A 19,798-nucleotide genomic window follows, 5' to 3' on the forward strand; every position below is an offset into this window, starting at 1 on the left:
GGAAGGGTCACCGGACCCGAAACGTTAACTCTGTTTTCTCCTCCACAGATGCTGCCAGACCTGCTGAGCTTTTCCAGCAACTTTGTTTTTGTTCCTCAATGTGAAGGTGGGACTTCATCTCCCCAAGGACTGTGATATTTTCATCCCTACTAATGCTGCCATGGGCAGAAAGCATCTGCAACAGGTGGAATGGCAAGAATAAGGCCAAGTAGAGTTTTTCTTTCTCACTGGCTCCCTCGCTTCCAGCCACGGACCCAGTCTAGCAGCTGTCTCCTTTAGGTTGCTACTGAGTCAGCCTTTTGGTGACTGACCTTGCAGTTCCCTATCCAATGTACATTTTGTATCCTTATCATTCTTTATCCACGTGCATCTCAATATGGAGAGCTGGCTCGGCAGCCGAGAAGTTGGCAGGTACATGGGATTGGGGTGTTGGGCCTGTTCCTGTTATGTAGATGCAGGTTTTTTGCCTCTGTTTTCTCCTGCTGCCATGACTCTTGATTGGCTCTGGAGCCAATGTTAAGGATTTTAAAGTTTTGGCAAAGATCTGTAGCTCAGGTTGTGGGTGAGGTTGTTGGCTTGCTCTCTGGCGAGCTGGCTTGCTCTTGTTCAGATGTTTCATCAGCATGCTAGGTGACATCATCAGTAGAGCCTCCGAGGAAGCGATGTTATTCTAATCCGCTTGGAATTTATTCTATCTGGTCTGTTATGGTGAGTAGTGTCATTTCCAGTTTTGATCAGTATGGGTTTGTATATGGGTCCAATTCTATATGTTTGTTTGCATTACGGGTGGAGAACCATGCCTCTAGGAATTCCCGTGCATATCTATGTTTGGCTTGGGCTACTATGGTTACCTTGTCCCAGTTAAACTGATGGCCTTCGTTGTCTGAGTGTACCGATATTAAGGAGAGTTCATTGTGCCGTTTTGTTGCTAGTTGATGTTCATGTTCATGTAATCTGATGGCTAGTTTCCTTCCTGTCTGTCCGGAACACTCCAGAACTATGCAGTAAAGATGAAGAGCATCTATACAAAATCCTTGCTATAAACTATTAGCCCCCGCAACATCGCCCACAGATGCCTACTAAACAGACAACAACAAGAGGACACAGTACACCCTAACACACTGGCCACACTGCCCTACATCAAGAACATATCAGAACTGACAACAAGACTGCTAAGACCATTAGGAATCATGGTAGCGCACAAGCCCACAGCCACTCTACGAAAAACACTCTCAAGGATTAAAGACTCCATTCCCACAGCATGCAGAACCCACGTGGTTTACAAAATACCATGCAATAACTGTCACAAACATGTGATCAGGTAGACAGGAAGGAAATTAGCCATCAGAATACATAGAACAGTACAGCACAGTACAGGCCCTTCAGCCCACGATGTTGTGCTGAACTTTTACCCTAAACTTAAGTTGGATCTAACCTCCACCCCTACCTTGTACTATCATCCATATGCCTATCTAAATGCCCTAAAGAGGCTGACTCCACTACCCTCTCCGGCAATGCATTCCACGTGCCTACCACCCTGAGTAAAGAACCTACCTCTGATGTCTCCCCTAAATCTACCTCCACTCTCTTGAAAACGATGCCCCCTCATAATAGCTACCTCCACCCTAGGAAAAAGTCTCTGGTGGTCTACTCTATCTATACCTCTGATCATTTTGTACACCTCAATCAAGTCACCTCTCATCCTTCGTCGTTCGAAAGAGAAAAGCCCTAGCTCTCTCAACCTTTCCTCGTAAGACCTTCCCTCCATTCCAGGCAACATTCTGGTAAATCTCCTCTGCACCTTTTCCAACGCTTCCACATCTTTCCTGTAATGAGGCGACCGAAACAATACTCCAGATGTGCCTGAACCAGGCTTTTGTATAGCTGGAACATAACTTCACGGCCCTTGAACGCAATCCCTCTATTAATGAAAGCTAACACACCATACGCCTTCTTAACAACTCTATCCACCCAGGTGGCAGCTTTCAGGGAACTGTGGACGTGAACCCTAAGATCCCTCTGCTCCTCCACACTGCCAAGAATCTTTCCATTAACCCTTTATTCTGCTTTCAAATTTGTCCTTCCAAAATGAATCACCTCACACCTTTCAGGGTTAAACTCCATCTGCCACTTCTGAGCCCTGCTCTGCATCCTATCCAATGTCCCTTTGTAACCTAGAACAGCCCTCCGCACTGTCCACAACGCGACTCACCTTCGTATTGTCCGCGAACTTACTAATCTACCCTTCCACTCCTTCACCCAAATCATTTACAAAAATCACAAATAGAAGAGGACCCAGAACAGATCCTTGTGGTACACCACTCGAAACTGAGCACCATGTTGAATATTTTCCGTCCACTACCACCCTTTGTCTTCTAAGGGTCAGCCAATTCTGAATCCAATCTGCCACATTTCCCCCTATCCCCTGCCTCCTTACTTTCTGCATGAGCCTATCATGGGGAAGCTTATCAAACGCCTTACTTAAATCCATGTATACCACATCCACTCCTCTACCTTCATCCACGTGTTTGGTTACCTCTTCAAAGAATTCACTAAGGTTTGTGAGGCATGATCTACCCCTTACGAATCCATGCTGACTATCACGAATCAAACTGTGCCTATCCAAGTGATCATAAATCCTATCTCTCAGAGCCCTTTCCGATAATTTGCCCATCACTGAAGTAATACTAACTGGCCTGTAATTTCCGGGTTCTCCCTATTCCCTTTTTTTGAACAAGGGAACGACGTTTGCCACTCTCCAGGCACTATACCTGTGGACAGCAAGGATGAAAAGATCATTACCAAAGGCCCTGCGATCTCTTCCCTCACTTCCCATAGAATCCTTGGATAAATCCCATCAGGCCCGGAGGGCTTATCTATCTTCAAGTTCCTCAAAATTCCTAGTACATCTTCCTTACTAACATCCATCTCCTCTAGCCTACCAGCCTGTTCCACACTGTCCTCCCCTACAACTAGGTCCCTCTCTGAACGTCAGCTAGCAGCAAAACGGCATGACGAACTCTCCTTATTATTGATACACTCAGACAATGAAGGCCATCAGTTTCACTGGGACAAGGTAACCATAGTAGCCCAAGCTGAACATAGACACGCGCTTGAATTCTAGAGACATAGTTCTCCACCCGTAATGCAATGAACAAACATATAGAATTGAACCCCATATACAATCCCATAAAGAACAGAACCGGGAATGACACTACTCACCATAACGGACCAAGTGGACTAGGATAACATCGCTTCAACGGAGGCTGCACTGATGATGCCACCTAGCATGATGATGAAATGCCTGAACAAGAACAAACCAGCTCGGTGAGCAAGTCAACAACCTCCAATGTTAAGGATTCCCAGGGCAGCTCCCTTCTAACTATGTACCACTGTGCTGCCAGCTCTTGTGGATTTGTCCTACCAGTGTGACAGGACATACCCAGGGATTGTAGTGATTGGTGTCTGGCACAGAATCATACAATGTTAGGCATTTGTTTGACGAGTTTGTGGAACAGCTCTTCTCGTTTTGGCACAAGGCCCCAAATGTTAATAAGGAGAACTTTTGAGGGTCCACGGGGGTCAGTCTGTCACTGTTTCCAGCACCTGGAATACCAGTTAGTTTGTATGGTTTCATTCTTTAGACTTTAGCTGTTTGTTACAACCGAGTGACTTGGCAGGCCTTTCAGAGTACATGTAAGAGAGCCACATTGTGGGTCTGGAATCAGGTAAGGATGGCAGATTTCTTTCCCTCAAGGATGATGAACTGCTTTGCAAATATTATAACGTGGAAGAATCCACTATGAAAATGGTACCTCAAGATATTCAGTTGTGTAATTTGGTAAGTTTTACTGCACACAAGCTAACGCTTTTTTTAAAATATGTGACCTATTCAAATAGGTGCCAGTCAGGACCAGGCAATAGTACATCTGTTAGCTGGGTTAGAGGAAGACGGGTTTGGGAATGCAAGATCTCCATTTGCACCTGTCAGATGTTTGCAACGACAATCTGCAGGAAGTTGCAGTTACCAGCAGAATAGTGATGATGAAGAAAATGAACCAGAAATTCAAAAAGAAGAATTGGAACTCAGTTTAATAATGTCTCAACGTTGGGATGGTGAATTTCCAGATAACATTGGAAAAATGAGGTAAGCGATTTCTACATATAGTGTCTCAAATACTAGAACTAATGCAATACTTTCTGTAACTCATTTTTTGGGGTATTTTTTATTCATCACCACCAGCAGGCAATACTTATTCTGTATGAATCCAACTTTTAATATTGATCTGAAAAAAAGATTTGAGCCTTGGCTCATGTGTAGCATTCTCTATCTGACAGTGTACCAACACTGCAATGTTCCTCCATTTGTTATTTAATCTTTGCTGTACCATGCTTTACAGTCTTAGCCAAGTATTACTTGATGTTAGGTCGACCAAAGTAATCATATTTGGCCCTTACTACACAGTTTTCTGTAGCTCCACCTTTTTTTCTTCCTTTTTTTTCATTGAATCAGATTGTTTGCTATGGCTGCATCCAGTCTTACTGAGCTTCTATCTCCATATCCTCTCCACTCCTCTGACTGTTAAATGAGGGGAAAAATTGCTTTCAAAACCAGAGACTTGATAAAATTCTCTACACAGACACTACATTGGAAATCTAACTTACAAAATAGCACAGTTCCACTTGTCAGCTTGAAGTTGCATAATTTGTCTTGCTGGATAATTTAAACTATGCCTAAAAGGGTTTTTGGATAATCTTGAATCAAGTGAAGAACTTGGCATTGTCCTAACAGTACTGTGGTTGTACCTATATCTCATGCAGCAGGTCAAGAAGGCAGATTTTCAAAGGCAACTAGGATTGGGTAATAACTGCAGTTCTAGCCAGCAATACCCACATCCTGTGAATGAATGAAAAGGTAATTATGCTGAAGACTGGGAATGGATTGAAGCAAATTTATTTTTTTAAAGCAATTGAGCTAAGTTCTGTAGTGTCATCATACTATTAGCCAAATGCATATGAGAAATCTCCTCCTCTGTCACTGAACAGTAAAGATCAAATAATGGATTGTCTAGCTTGATCAAAGCATGTAGGTGAAAAGTAAACTTTCTAATAATTTGCACATCCTGAAGTTTTGAGAATTCTTCTCATGGTTAGCAGTCATTACATAAATTTTAACTCATTTTGAAACGTTCTCAATTCAAAGAGGAGAAAACATTTAACTTTTTACTTTCAACCTTTGAAAAGGAGTTGGCTCTGGGGAGTATATTTGTTGAATAGATTAGAAAATTATTAAATAGGCGCAAGAGAAGATCATCAACCCCTCAAGTTTGATCTGCCACAAAAACGATCTCAATTGATTTTATTCTGCTTTTGTACACATTCCCAATATTCCCTTTTTCTTTGAGAAATAAAAGTCTATCCCAGCCTTGAATATGAACATGCAGGTTGTCCACCATCCATCTGGATTAGAGAATTCTAAAGGTTCTTATTGAGTCATCTTAGTCTATAATGATCGACCCCTTAACGTGAGACCATGTTCTTGTATTCTACAATCACATACATTTGTATTGTCAGCAAACCTAGATGCAGTAAGCTTTTCAATCTAGTGAAAGGATCACTGGACTCAACGTTAACTCTGTTTCTCTTCTACAGATGCTACCAGACCTGCTGAGTTTCTCTAGCAATTTCTGATTTTGTTTGCGGATGCTGGAGATATGAAACTGTTCTTTGTTTTATTAGGCTATTGTTTATGCTGTAAATGCTTAAAGCCAATTAATATCTTTTGCAGAGTTATTTTACAATAAAAGTATCTTTCAGATTTTCAGAGAAGAACTTAAGTGACTGTTCATCAGAGGAAGATAACATTTTTTCTGATGGTCAAGCTGAGTGGCGAGGAAATCGGAGCATTATGGCGAATCTTTCTATCCCTCAGCTTGATGGGGCTGCAGATGAGAATACTGGTATGTGCCTTTGTTGTATAAACTTTGTGATTGCTGAAGGACAAGATCAGCAGATATTTGAACTGCCAGAAAACAATTTGCATTCTCTACTATTGACTAATTTAAGACTGTTGCAAGGTTGAAGGTTTAAATAAGTCTTGAGCAGTTTGTGGACATTGTTTAACATTTGAGTTTAATTATTTTCTAGCTATTTACTTCTGTGTCTAGGGGTGATCATCTGATCAAAATTTTTTAAAGAAATTTAGTGCAAACATTTCCTGTTATCCATTGTATGTAAAAGACTTTAAATTTGGATTATATTTAATGCATAAAAAATTAATGGTAGCCATTTGCATTATACAGAAGAACTCATCAAAAATTCACTGCAGAGCCCCTACATTTGCAGGCTCTTAAATTTGCTGGTGCATATAAAGCATTCTTGAGTTTGTCTGAATAGTAAGCAATCTTTAAAATTTATATTTCCTTTATTTTACTAACTGAAATAATAGATATGTACCTACTGAAGTCAAGTTGGAATTCATAAGGTTTGCAAATCCTTACTGTGATTCAAGGATTTCATCTTCAGCCTTGCATATCCTTGATAGGGATTGAGGTCGCTTTTTGCCATTGACTTTATTCTGTCCCTCAGAACTCCTCCACACTCCTCTTACATCCATCCTGTCTCACTCTTTGGCTCCAGTTTCTTTCCATTGAATACTAGTAAGGCCTTTGACAAGATTCCACATGGTAGACTAGTTAGTGAAGTTAAATCACATAGGATTCAAGGGGAGCTCACCAATTGGCTTGGCAGGTAGGAGACAGATGGTGGTGGAGGGTTGTTTTTTGTACTGGGGGCCTATAACCAGTGGTGTTCCACAGGGAACAGTGCTGGGTCCACTGTTGTTTGTCATTTATATATATGATTTGGATGAGAATATAGGAAGCATGGTTAGTAAGTTTTGCAGATGACACCAAAATTGGTGGTATAGTAGACAGTGAAGGCTATCTAAGGTTACGGAAGGGATCTTGATCAATTGGGACAATGGTCCCAGGAGTGGCAGGTGGGGTTTAATTTAAATAAATATGAGGTGTTACTTTGGTAAGATGAGCAAGGGTAGGACTTGCGCACTTAATGGTTAGGAAGTGTTGTGGAACAGAGACCTGGGAGTTGGGTACATACTTCTTTGAAAGGTAGACAGGGTGGTAAAGAAGGCATTTGGCATGCTTGCCTTCATTGCTCAGACCATCGAATATAAGAGTTGGGATGTCAAGTTGCAGTTGTACAGGACGTTGGTGAGGCCACTTTGGACTACTGTGGGAAGCATAATTGGAGAGGGTGCAGTAAAGATTTACAAAGATGCTACCGGGACAGGAGTGTTTGAGTTTTATAGAGGGGCTGGGTAGGCTGGAACTTTTTTTTCCTAGTGCATAGGAGATTGAGGTGTGACCTTAGAAGTTTATAAAATCATGCAGGGCATAGACAAGGTGAATAGTAAAGGTCTTTTCCCTAGGTCAAGGGAGTTCAAGACTCAAGGGCATAAGTTTGAGGTGAGTGGGGAAAGATTTAAAAGGGACCTGAAGGGTAACTACTTCACACAAAGGGTGATGCCCATATGGAATGAACTACCAGAGGAAGTGGTAGATGCAAGTACAGTTAAGATATTTGTCAAGTACATAGATAGGAAAGGAATATGAGCCAAATGAAACGAATGGGATTAGTTTTGTTTGGGAAACTTTTTAAGCATGGATGTGTTGGACCAAAGGATCTGTTTCTATGCTGTATGACTCTGACAGGCAGCATTTTTGTAATTGAACTTCCTTCTTACAGTTGTATTACTTCTATAGTATGAGGGTTGTGAGCAGTATATCTGGTATTTGTCATCAAAGCAGTGAGGAATTGTGTGTATAAACACTTTGGAGCTTTAAAGTCAGCTGGATTAATTCGAATCTGCTTAGGGCCTTCACAACTTGTCACTATAATTGAGCTTTCTCAGGGAGCAAATATGAAGACTTTGTTGTATTGGCACCAGAAACTTTAACACCTTTGCTGTTAAATAATTGAGGTTGTGCTATGGCTTCCTAAAGCTCAGTGAGTCACTCTCAGTGTTAGTTTCCTCTTGTATTTCCTGGACCATGTGTGGCAAATATAAACACTCACTGGGAGGAGAGCCTTCACTTTGTTCGCATGTCTCTCCATTTGGTCAACATCTTTTGACCTCGCCACCAACCCTGTATGTGCTCAGCATACTGTACAGTTTGGTGATGCAATATCTCACACGTTGCCTTGTGTGAATATTTTTTTCCCTTGTCATCAAGTTGCTTCAAAGCACTGCTTTTCAGTCTACAAACACTGGTAGATTCAGTTAGTAAATAAGTTTACGAGTGTCGCTAGCTTGCACTGTCTCTCACTCGTTCTCTTCGCCACATCTCGCCACCACCACCACCAAAGTTATTTCTAGCAGACATTATTATAAATTATAACAAGTGGTTTAATATTAGGTTGTGTAATAGATAAGTCCAAGTTTTTGCAGATGCAGTGTGAGTCTATTTAAAATACAACCATAATCTATCTTTATTTGTAGTCACCAGTACCATCAACAGCTCATGTTTATTTGGCATCATTTCACATAGCAAAAGATCCCAAGGCACTTTGTGGCAACATTTTTGAAAAATAATTGACATCTGCACACATGGGGGAAATAGAATCAGTAACCAAGAGCTTAATTGATGAGATGAATTTTAAGAAGCATCTTCTAGAAAGAGTGAGGAGGTGAGACTGAGGGTTATGGAGGGATTTCCAGACCTAATGCCAAAGCAGCCAAAAGGTATGGGGCCAGAGATATAGCAATGACAATTAGGATGCACACAAGGATAGAATAAGATGTGATGAGGTCTTGCGGAATTATAGGACTGGAACTTGTTGCAGAGGGGAGAAGGAACAGTGCCTTAGAGGTTGAAGAAAGTGATGAGAATTTTAAGTTGGTTAATGTTGCATTTCTTCACATTGTGCTCAATCTTCCATCCGCATATCCACTCGCTTAACCTGTCTGTATGCCTCTTTATAGACTTTTTACCATGTCTCCAAACAGCTAACCTTCCTGTCTTGTGCTTTGTGTTGTCTGAAAACTCTAAATTCACTCGATTCTTGCTGAAGCTTGGAGGTTTCGTGAACTACGAGTACCAGAGTGAGAAATTTCACGAAAGCATAAACGGGCTGATAGACCGGCCAGGTATATGGCAGCTAAAATTTAATGTACAGACATTTGAGGTGATTTGTTTTAATAGGAGGAACAAAGAAATGTAATCTAAAATAAAGAGTGCAATTCTGAATAGTGATCAGGAGCAGAGGGATCTAGAAGTAAATGCACACAAATGAGCAAGTTGAGAAAGCAGTTTATAAGGCAAATGGATCCTGAGTATTATACTTAGAGAAGTAAGAGTACAAGAGCAAACAAAAAGTTAACTTTTTATAAAACAGTGGTTTGATCATAACTATACAATCCTGAACATCATACTTCAGGAAGGAAGTGAATAAGATGGAGGTAATAATTCAGAGAACTTCCAGGGATTAAGGGTCTTGGTTTCAAAGATAAATTGACAAAGGTTCTGTTCTCCTTGGATGAAAAGCATGAGAGGTGATTTAATAGACGGGTCTAGCCAATGTTTCCATCAGTGGAAGGGTTAAGAACTAGAAGGCACTGATTTAAGATAATTGGCAATGAAAGCAGTGTGTGGAAGAAACGATTTTGTGCATCGACTAATTTAAATCTGGAGTGCGCTACCTGAGAGTGTATGGAGGTAAATTGAATAATTTATTTGAAGATGAAGAAAAGTTACAGGGCCCAGGGGAATGAAGGGGTGAGTAGGTTGGAGCAGAGCAGCTCTTCAACTGTGTGGATAGACTCAACTGGCTAGATGGCAGCCTTTCGTGCTGTTCTAATTCCATGATTCTGTAAGCATTTAGAGTCAATTAACTTTGTAGAAAGCAAGCAAGTGTCTATTATGGGATCTTGTATTAACATTGAGACAATTCAGTATACACTTATCGTTTAAAGGGTAGGAATAATCTTGAGTCCAGTTGTACAATGAAATGGACAGCAGCTTATATATCAGTAATTATCCAGTAGGCGTAGCAGAACAAATGTACTGAAGTAACCTGAAAGCACCTCAGGTAAGATTTATTTTCAGAGAATGGTTGAATTAAGTTACTGCCTTCTATCTTTCGCTAGTCCCAAGAAAACAAAAGCTGTGGGTCACAGTGACTGCTCAGCACTTGAGAGAAACTAATTTTTTCTGGTTTTTATTGTACCAAGCTGAAGCATTTTCATGGTCTTCTGCCCTTCAGTAATTCCATGGTTATCTTACTGAATTTTAGATAACACTTTAAACGAAGATGGTTCGAGAACTCATTCTACATTGGCAGTCCGAGACAAAGTTCTGACAAAGTCAACATTTCACAAAGAGACTGTGATGTTAGAACTGCCATCATCTCATCATGTTGGGCTACAGTACAATCATGCAGGTACCACACCTCATGCACTTGATGGTTTGAATGCTACAGAATTACCTTCTTATCAAAATTCGTTCATTGCGACAAAGAAGCCTGAACATGCTGTTTCTAACTTATCAAATGAAGCCAGTCATGACTTAAAATGCAGTGCACCTAGTGAAGACCTTGGCTGTCGCAATGTAAAGTTTGTAGATGCTGAAATGATTGGCAGATCTCCAAGTGCAGTCTGTGAAAATAAATGTATTACCAGTGACTATGAAAATCAGCTACCAGTGCAAACGGATAGACTTCAAAGGGTAAAGCATTATATCAGCATTAACTGTGAAAAAAAGTTGTCGTTTACACATCAGAGAAATCTAACCAGCGAAGATGAATTTCATAGTAATTCAACTCTGGATTGCTTGGTTGGGCGAATAGCTAATAAAGTGCCTCATGCATCTAATAAAAAAGAAAACACCACATGTGATAAACCTTTGATTCCTTTGAGAGGTGCAAAAAATGGGGTTCAGCTTTTTGAAGGCCATAAAAGTACAGCAATAGATGCTGAATGCAACATTGCAAAAAATCATACTGAGCTTAAAATTAGATACGAAGACTTCCAAGCAACCCAAAGAGAGAGAACCGTAATTGATCAGCATGAGGCACAGTATACATTCTTCCCCAGTGTGGTACTTCCCAACTGTCTGAAATGTCCAGAAAAGGTGTTCAACAGGCCCATAAAACTTCAGAAACAAGAGGATCGCAGGTTAAAGCTCAAGCTGAGTAAAAAGAAATCGAATGGTACCCAGCTGACAGAAAATTCGACAGCTACAAAGGTAATAAGTGCCCAATCCACAGAACTAAGTTCTTGTAGCAGTAGAGTACTGCAAAATGAAGTATCTCTGGGTCACAATTCAATGAAATCTTTAGGTAATGGATTTCCTTTAGACTCCCAAACCTTTAATAAGGATGGATCTCCTGAAAATAGTCTAGGACAGTCACTTCGATTGGCGTGCAGTAAGTATACACTCCGAACAAAGCGGAAAGTAAGCTATGAAACCGAAGATAGTGAGCATGGTCAATGCTCAGAGATCTTCAAGGCCTGTCCAACTCGGTCACAGTGTTCAAAAGTCAATGATAACAGTACAGATCGTCCTCAGCGATCACGTAAAAGGAGAAGACTTAATAAGAAAGAGCCCCCTGTGATTATAAAATATATTATTATTAATCGATTCAAGGGTAGAAAAAATATGTTAGTTAAGATAGGAAAAGTGGATTCAAATGAGGACCATGTTCTTCTTGATGAAGATAAACTGCAAAAATATCACAAAATTTCACCTTTAAAAGACTGGTGGCCCAAGGTCACTGAACCTCCTGTTGTTATCAAACCTTTGTTATCAATACCTACACCAAAGAGAGGGAAGAAAACAAAAGTCCAGTCGAGCTTAAAGAAAAGAACTGGAAGATTAAAAAAACTACAAAGAAAGGAAAACCTGAATATTGCTAGCCAAGCTCAAGTGAAAAGAAATATGTTTACTACAAAGAAGGTAGAATTTTCACCACTTTCTCCTCCTTCACCGTGCTACAGTGCTGACGCTGATGACTGTTCAACAGAATATAAAGATGTTATGTACAAACTTGGCTTTATGTCAGACAGAATGCCAAGTCCTTCTAATCTATCACCACCTCGTTGCTGGTCACCAAGTGAAATGCAAGGGAATGGAATGCTGTCAATTATGGCATTAGATGATGATGTACTGATAAGAGAGAGTGATCCCTGTGCTTTAAATAATTCTGACTATTTGTTGCAAGGCAGTAGAAATCGTGGAGGAAAGCAAAGTTTGAAATCCAGGAAAAAATCTCCCTGTAATGCAAGTGCTACAGCTAAAAGAATGAGAGGACCCCAGAAAGGTAAGCAAGTGGCAGTTGATGAAAAAGATGAACAGAAGATAAAGCAGCGCAAGAAAACCAGAAAAAGATGGACTCGGAAACCAAAAAATGTAGTTCCGTATCTTGCCGTGAAGCAAGGAACTTTGCAAAGTTCAGAATCAAACGAGCAAGAGGCAAGCTCTGAGTCTATCAACACAGAACTGAATTCGTCCTGTAAAGAGAAATCCATAGGTAGGTTTTGTGGAAATTTTGAAAATGTGCTTGCTGTAGAATCGGATCCCATTCCCAAGACTGATGAGCAACCCAACATTCCTCTAAGCCTTTGTTCGACAGGGCATCTTCCTTCAACGCAGCCTTATTCTGAAGAAATCCACGGAGATTCTGGGGGCTACTATTGTTCATTGCTGGAAGTTGATGACAGCACAAATTTGCAAGATTTCCCTTATCCGCCTGGTGAACAAGTCTCGGATACACTATCTCAATTGGCAACATGTTCTCAGTCACAGTTGCATTCCAGTCTCCCTTTCAGTCTCAGTAAAACAAGTCCTTCTTGTGTTCAGGCTGATTCTATTTACATGTTGGATAACAAGGCTCAAATGACTGAGAGTTTTCAATTATCGATGGACACAAGCCTTGAACCACAGACAGCACTGGCTGTTCCTCAGAATCAGCGGTGTTTTGATCAGCTACCGGCCTCTTCCACAGTTCAGCCTCATCCACAGTCTTTACAGTACTCCCACTTGCCAGTTCACTCAACTGAAGACGTGTTTAGGATACAGAAGAACAATTCATCACAGCCAAGATCACAGATTATGAGCCAAACAAAGGTTGGTGGTGGTCAGCATATTTCTGAAGCTAGAGATTTTCAAAATGGAGAGGAGACACAAACACACAAATCTCACCAGAATTCCACATTATCTCAGTCAGAGCTTGAGGTTGATGGCAAAGTAAATCATTCACCACAACCGTTCCAGCAATCCAAAGTTCTTCAGCAATCAAAATCTGAGCTACTTGATTCTGAGGTAAATCAACATTCAACATTTTCTCAAGGAAACAATGTTATGGATTTACCTCACAGGATTTCTCCGCACGAAAATGAAAAGGATGGTCATTGTCTTAATTCTGTTCCGTGTAGCCATACTAAGTTAGTGAAAAAATTTGTGGAAGGGGAACAAGAAACTGCCAACATTTTAGATATATCTGATTTCACCCCTCCCAGAATAAAGCAGAGATCAGTGTCTGAAACCTTCTTGGACACAAATATTGCACCGCACTCTCAGAAATCTGAACACTGTCTGAGAATGGATGGCCAAGCTCCTTTTAGTGGTAGTCAGTCTAGTCTCACTGTTTTGAGAGAGTTACTGCAGAAGAGGCAACAAAAAACACAAGAAGGCAATGTTCAAGCTCCTTCACCAAAAGCTCTACTTCACAGAAGTGTTTCTTGTCCAAATGAGCAAAATGAATTCAGTAAAAATTCTTCTAACACAGACTTTCCTGGCCTTCTACCTGTTGCTAATTCAAAGTCCCAAAAGGATGCTGCTTCTAAAAAAACAAAAAACTCAAGAAGTGCAAATATTGTACAGAAGAAAACCAAAACCTCAAAGAGAGTGCCGCCCAAGAAATCTCCAACTTCTCAATCCAAATGTCCTTTTTCTGATGATAGTCCTGTTTTCCATTCAGATGCAGGGTTTGATAGTTACAGTTTTGACAGCTTATCACCAGAACTTCCTCAGTCTTACAATTTTGATATCAATACTGTTGGACAAACCAGATATTGCACTGTATATTCTGGGTGCCAATTCATGCCAGCTGCTGAGCAAAATCTGCCTCAAAAATTTTTGAGTGATGTGCAGGAATCTGTTCCAGCCCAGGCAGTAATAGAAACTTGTGCATACAAGACCCAAAGCAGTAAAGTGCAGCACTCTGACCAAATACATCAGCCATCAAGCAATGTTGAATGGGCCAGGTCTGGCTCAATCAGCCCTGATCTGTTTGAAAAGTCCTTTTTAGACAGTGGAGAAAAGTTGAAACAATTAAATAAAAGCTTTGACATGCCGATTCAAAGTGTTCTGTCGAGCTCTTCTGAATCGTCTAGCACCCATTTGTCTGGAATGTCTATTGTTGAGATGAAGGATCAGACTTCTAATCATTGCCATGATTCTTTGGAGAATGGAACTTCCTGTAGCCCAATAAAGTCATCCAGTAGTCAATTAATGCTGTTAGATGAAGGAAGTGGAAGAGAATGTGACAGATCTGATGTGTGTTTGTCTGCCCTTTCGACTGGTTCAAGTCCAAATGGAACGATAGGTTTTATTGGTGAAGACATGGCAGCATTAAGCTGTGAAGATCCAGAGATTTGTGCTTCTAAATATAGTAATGGTTCGCCAGCAACATCTCATAGTTCTCCGGCATCTGTCAATTCACCATTACAAACCAAAAATAGCTGTTACATTAGCCGCACATCAGGTGCTCACATTCTAAAACCTTTAATGTCACCACCAAGCCGAGAGGAAATCGTGGCAACACTGTTTGATCATAATCTGGCAGAAACTGTCTACCAAGAACCATTCTGCAGCGATCCTTCAGATGCTCCAGAAAAACCCAGGTGAGATGATACTTCCTCTCTGGCTGTTTAAAATTGTGGAAGTGTTCATTTGTTATCTTAAGTCCTATTTTGTGGTCAAATATATCATGCTGCACAATAATGATCTAAAATGTTGTTCAATCTCTTCTGACTCGTACATTGTTAAAGGTATGACATACAGGCTGTTATGCAAGTTAATGTTTTCCTTTTGTACGAGGTTGACCGTCTGACTCAGTTTCTCTTTGGATGATATCTACCTCTATCACCCCAAAAATTAATTTATTCTTTTAGCTTTGATTTCTAGTATTTATGAAGTCTTTGAGCAAGCTTCAATTTCCTCCTACTTTAGACAATAGATCTCCTGTTGTCATAAACATTTACTGTAATTTTGACTCAGCAGTTTTATAAATTTGTGAACAAATCGATTTTAGGGAGTAGATTAGAATCATGGAATAGTCAGAGCATGAGAGACTATTTGATCCATTTGAATCCATTGGCTTCTGCAGCAGTTTAGCAAGGCACACTTCCTGCCCTTTTTGAATAGGCCAGCATTATTTTCTCTTCAGTAGCCTTTTTCAATTCCCCTTTGATAGCCTCAAATGTCTTCCTTAACCTCGTTCTCGAGCAGTGTTTTCCAGATTGAAACCACTCACTATGTAAGGAAAGGTTTACCTTCCATTGTAGCTTTTTTTTTCAGTCACCTTAAATTTGCCCTCTGGTTCCTGACCCTTCCGTCAAATGGAACAATTTCAGTCCATCTACTCTGTCCAAATCCCTTGTGAACTTGAGCATCTCTATCAAATCTCTTCCAAACCTGCTCTTTAAGGAGATTAGCCCCAGATTCTCCAATCCATCCTTCAAAAATGAAACTCCTTATCAGTAGTTCATAGGTTAGCACTGCTGCCTCACAGCATCAGGGACCCAGATTCGATTCCACCCTCGGGCGACTGTCTGCGTGGGTATCCTCTGGGTGCTCCAGTTTCCTCCTACATAGACGTGCGCATTAGGTGGCTTGGCAATGCTAAATTGCCCATAATGTCCAAGAATGTGTAGGCTGGGTGCATTGGCCATGGGGATTGCACTGTTACAGAGATAGGGTAGAGGGTGGATCTGGGTGCGATGCTCTTCAGAATGGCCTGCTTCTAGGCTGTAGGGATTCTTGATTATCTTGGATCCATTTTGTAGACCTTTGCTGCACCCTCTTCAAAGTTTTCTTCATCTTGCTAACATGCAGCATTGGAAATAAATGCAATACTCCAATACTAATCTCTTTTTACACTTCAACTTAAAAAAAGAAGCAGGGGAATTTACTCTGAGGCATACTAATGCTCTAAACCTGTTCCAAATACAGCTAGAACACTGATATCTAAGTGAAAGTGTGGAAGATATCCCAGTTATGTGCTGTTTCCCCACATGGTAAATCCAAACCAACCAACCATCCCATCAGTGTGCTCTTAATCATCAGTAAAAGTGTTGGTGTCCTCAACAGTGATAACAAGAAACACTTGCTTAGTACTAATCTGTTCACTTCATCCAGTTTAGATTCCCCCAGGGCCACTCAGCCCCTGACCTCTTTGCAGCCTTGGTTCACACTTGGAAAGCAGATATGAATTCTAGAGGCAAGATGAACCAAGGCTGCATTTGACTAAGTGTAACCTCAAGGAACCGTAGCAAAACTCGTGTTTAAGGGAATCCGGAGTGGTGGTTGGAGTCATACGTGACACAGAGGAAGATGGTTGAACTTGTTGAGTCTTCTGAGCTCCACAGCATCTCTGTAAGGGTTTTACTGGGTAGTGTTCTCGGCCCAACCATATTTAGCTGCTTCATCGATGCCTTCCCTCCATACGGTCATGATGTGGAGGTGCCAGTGTTGGACTGGGATGGACAAGGTCAAAAATCGCACAACACCAGGTTATAGTCCAACAAGTTTATTTGAAAACTTGGGCTTTCAGAGTCTCGCTGCTCCTTCAGGTGGCAGTGAGAGAGGTGGCATCAGACACCGAATTTATAAGCAAAAGATCAAAGTGTCATGGAACTGATGCAAATGTGTTGAACAAACCAAAGATGGCTGTTAAATCTTTAATCAGTTAGAAAGGATTAATATGCAAATTACAGAATCTCTTTCAAGTCACTGCCCTGAGATAACTTAAAGGTTTTGTCAGTTCCCTCAGTATACCAGAGGTGACATCTGAGGTCAGACAATGCATTTTAGGTGTGAGGCCTTGTTTAGAATCTGGCTGTGTATCAACTTGGAGTCAGACTGGTTTTATTTCCAAACTAGGAATTTATAAAATGCCACATTGACTGTCTACATATGGTGCTTTTGAACAAAATAGAATGTATCTGCAAATTCACCCAGTAGATTTGTGTGTATGTGTAGTGTGTGTGAACAGCCATGGGGAACCAGATTTGCACCCCAATATGCCAACATTTTCAAGCAGATGTTCAAACAAGACTTTGCTGCATAGGACACCTCCCAACAATGCTATACACTAGATACTTTGATGCCATTTTTTTCCCCTTTGGACTCATGGCAAGGAATCTCTGAACCAACGACATAGCGATATCAACAAGTTTCATCCCACCATCAGACTTACCATGGACTTTAGAATCAGTCTCACACGCACCTCCAAGGACAGACACTTCAACACCTCACTCTACTACAAGCCTACAGATAACCTCACAATGCTGCACTTTCCTAGCTTCCACCCTAAACATTGTATTAAAAAAAAGCCATCCCCTACGGACAAGTCCTACACATACATGGGAACTGTTCAGATGAAGAGGAGTGCAACGGACACCTGAAGGTGCTAAAGATGCCCTCATAAGAACAGGATATGATGCTCAACTCATCTATCGCCAGTTCCGACGTGCCACACTGAAAACAGTAATGACCTTGTCAGAAGACAGACATGGGATACGACCAATAGGGTACCCTTGGTTGTCCAGTACTTCCTAGGAGCGGAGAAACTCTACGCCGTGTTCTTCACACCCTTCAACACATCAATGACAATGAGCACCTCACCAAGATCTTCCCCACGCCTCCACTTCTCACCTTCAAACAACTGCCAAATCTTAAACAAACCATTGTTCACAGCAGACTACCCAGCCTTCAGGACAACATTGACCACAACACCATATAACCCTGTCATGACAACCTCTGCATCACATATGTGAATACCACCCACCACGTGCACGGCAAGTACTCGTGAGACTCGGCCAGTATTGTCTATCTCATGCTGCAGGCAAGGATGCCCCAAAGCATGGTATATTGGCAAAATTGGCGGATGCTACGATAATGGCTGAATGGACAGTGCACAACAATTGCCAGACAGAGATGCTCCCTCCCAGTGGGGGAGCACTTTAACAGCCAAGGACATTTGGCCTCAGATCCTCGGGTAGACGTTCTCCAAGGCAGACTTTGGGCTGCACAGCAATGCAGAGTCACCAAGCAGAGGCTGAGAGCCAACTTCGGTACCCATGAAGATAGCTTCAACCGGGATCTTGGATTCCTGTCGCACTACAAGTGATCCCATCTCTCTCTTTCTTCACTCGCTCTTTTCTCTGTCTCCCCCTCTATCTCACTCCCTCTTTTCTCTCACACTCTCCATCTCTCTCACTCCCTCCCGTTTTCTCTCCCTACTGTCTTCTGACTCTTCTCTCTGTCTCTGTCTCCCCCTTTTCTCTTCTGTCTGTGTCTCCCCTCCCTCCCACGTGCACATTTAAATCTATGGGGTGAACTTGTAATTACAGATACTTTCTGTTTTCTTCAAAAAGCACACAGTTTGTAGACAGTCCATGTGTCCTTTTATAAAATCGTACTTTGGAAATAAAACCAGTCTGACTCCAAGTTGATACATAGCCAGATTTTGAACAAGGCCTCGCACTTAAAATGACCTGGAGTGTCACTTCTGGTATACTGAGGGAACTGATAAAGCCTTTAGTTATCTCGGAACGGTGACATGAAAGAGATTTTGGAATTTGCATATTAATCCTTTCAGACTGATTTAAAGATTTAATAGCCATCTTAGGTTTGTTCAGCACATTGGCATCAGTTCTGTGACCGTTTCAACTTTTGCTTATAAATTGTGTCTGATGCCACCTCTCGCTGACATCTGAAGAAGGAGTGAGACTCTGAAAGCTTGTGTCTTCAAATAAACCTGTTGGACTATAACCTGGTGTTGTGTAATTTTTGACATCGTAAGGTCAGAAGTAGGGATATTCACCAGTGATGGCACAATTTCAACACTATTCATGACTCCTCAGTACTGAAGCAGTCCATGTCCAAAGTATAGCAAGACTTGGCCATTATCAAGCTTGGGTTGACAAATGGCAAGTTACATTTGTATCACTCGTGGCATAGATTATAATAGCAGGGAGTTCATGTTGGAGCTGTGCAGCATGTTAATAAGCCCACAGCTGGAGTACTGTGTGGTTCTGGTTAACATACTATAGGAAGGATGTGATTGCACTGGAGAGTGTGCAAAGGAGATTCACCAGGATGTTGCCTATGATGGAGCATTTCAGTGATTAAAAGATGCTTGGTAAACGGATGTTTTCTTTGGAGCAGAGATGATGGACCTGATAGGGATGCTTTAAGATTAAGGGGCAAGGACAGGGTGCATAGAAAGCAGTTGCTCCCTTTAGTTGAAGAGTCCACAACAAAGAAGCATAATTTTAAAGTAAAAGGCAGGAAGTTTAGAGGGGATTTAAGGAAAAGGTTTTTCACCCGGAGGGTGGTATGGGTCTGGGATGCACTGTCTGGGAGGGTAGCTGAGGTGGGAAACCTCACAACCTTTAAAAGGTACTTGGGTGAGCACTTGAAATGCCATAACGTTCACGGCTATGGGTCTAGTGGGAGAAAGTGGGACTCTTATAAGTAGTAGTATATTTTCG

At 41.3% G+C, this 19,798-nt stretch overlaps 1 protein-coding gene across 1 annotated transcript in view; it reads left to right on the forward strand.

Moving 5' to 3' along the window:
- Window positions 1-19,798, forward strand: part of LOC109917016 (DNA polymerase zeta catalytic subunit) — a 170,426-nt gene that overhangs the window by 95,282 nt on the left and 55,346 nt on the right. Inside the window, exons 11-13 of the mRNA XM_048596685.1 lie at window positions 3,901-4,147; window positions 5,818-5,960; window positions 10,315-14,924. Of these exons, the coding sequence (XP_048452642.1) occupies window positions 3,901-4,147; window positions 5,818-5,960; window positions 10,315-14,924 (5,000 nt within the window). The remainder of the gene's footprint in view (window positions 1-3,900; window positions 4,148-5,817; window positions 5,961-10,314; window positions 14,925-19,798) is intronic.

Source organism: Rhincodon typus, chromosome 5 (assembly GCF_021869965.1).
Source record: "Rhincodon typus isolate 14 chromosome 5, sRhiTyp1.1, whole genome shotgun sequence".
In the NCBI taxonomy this organism is placed as follows: domain Eukaryota; kingdom Metazoa; phylum Chordata; class Chondrichthyes; order Orectolobiformes; family Rhincodontidae; genus Rhincodon; species Rhincodon typus.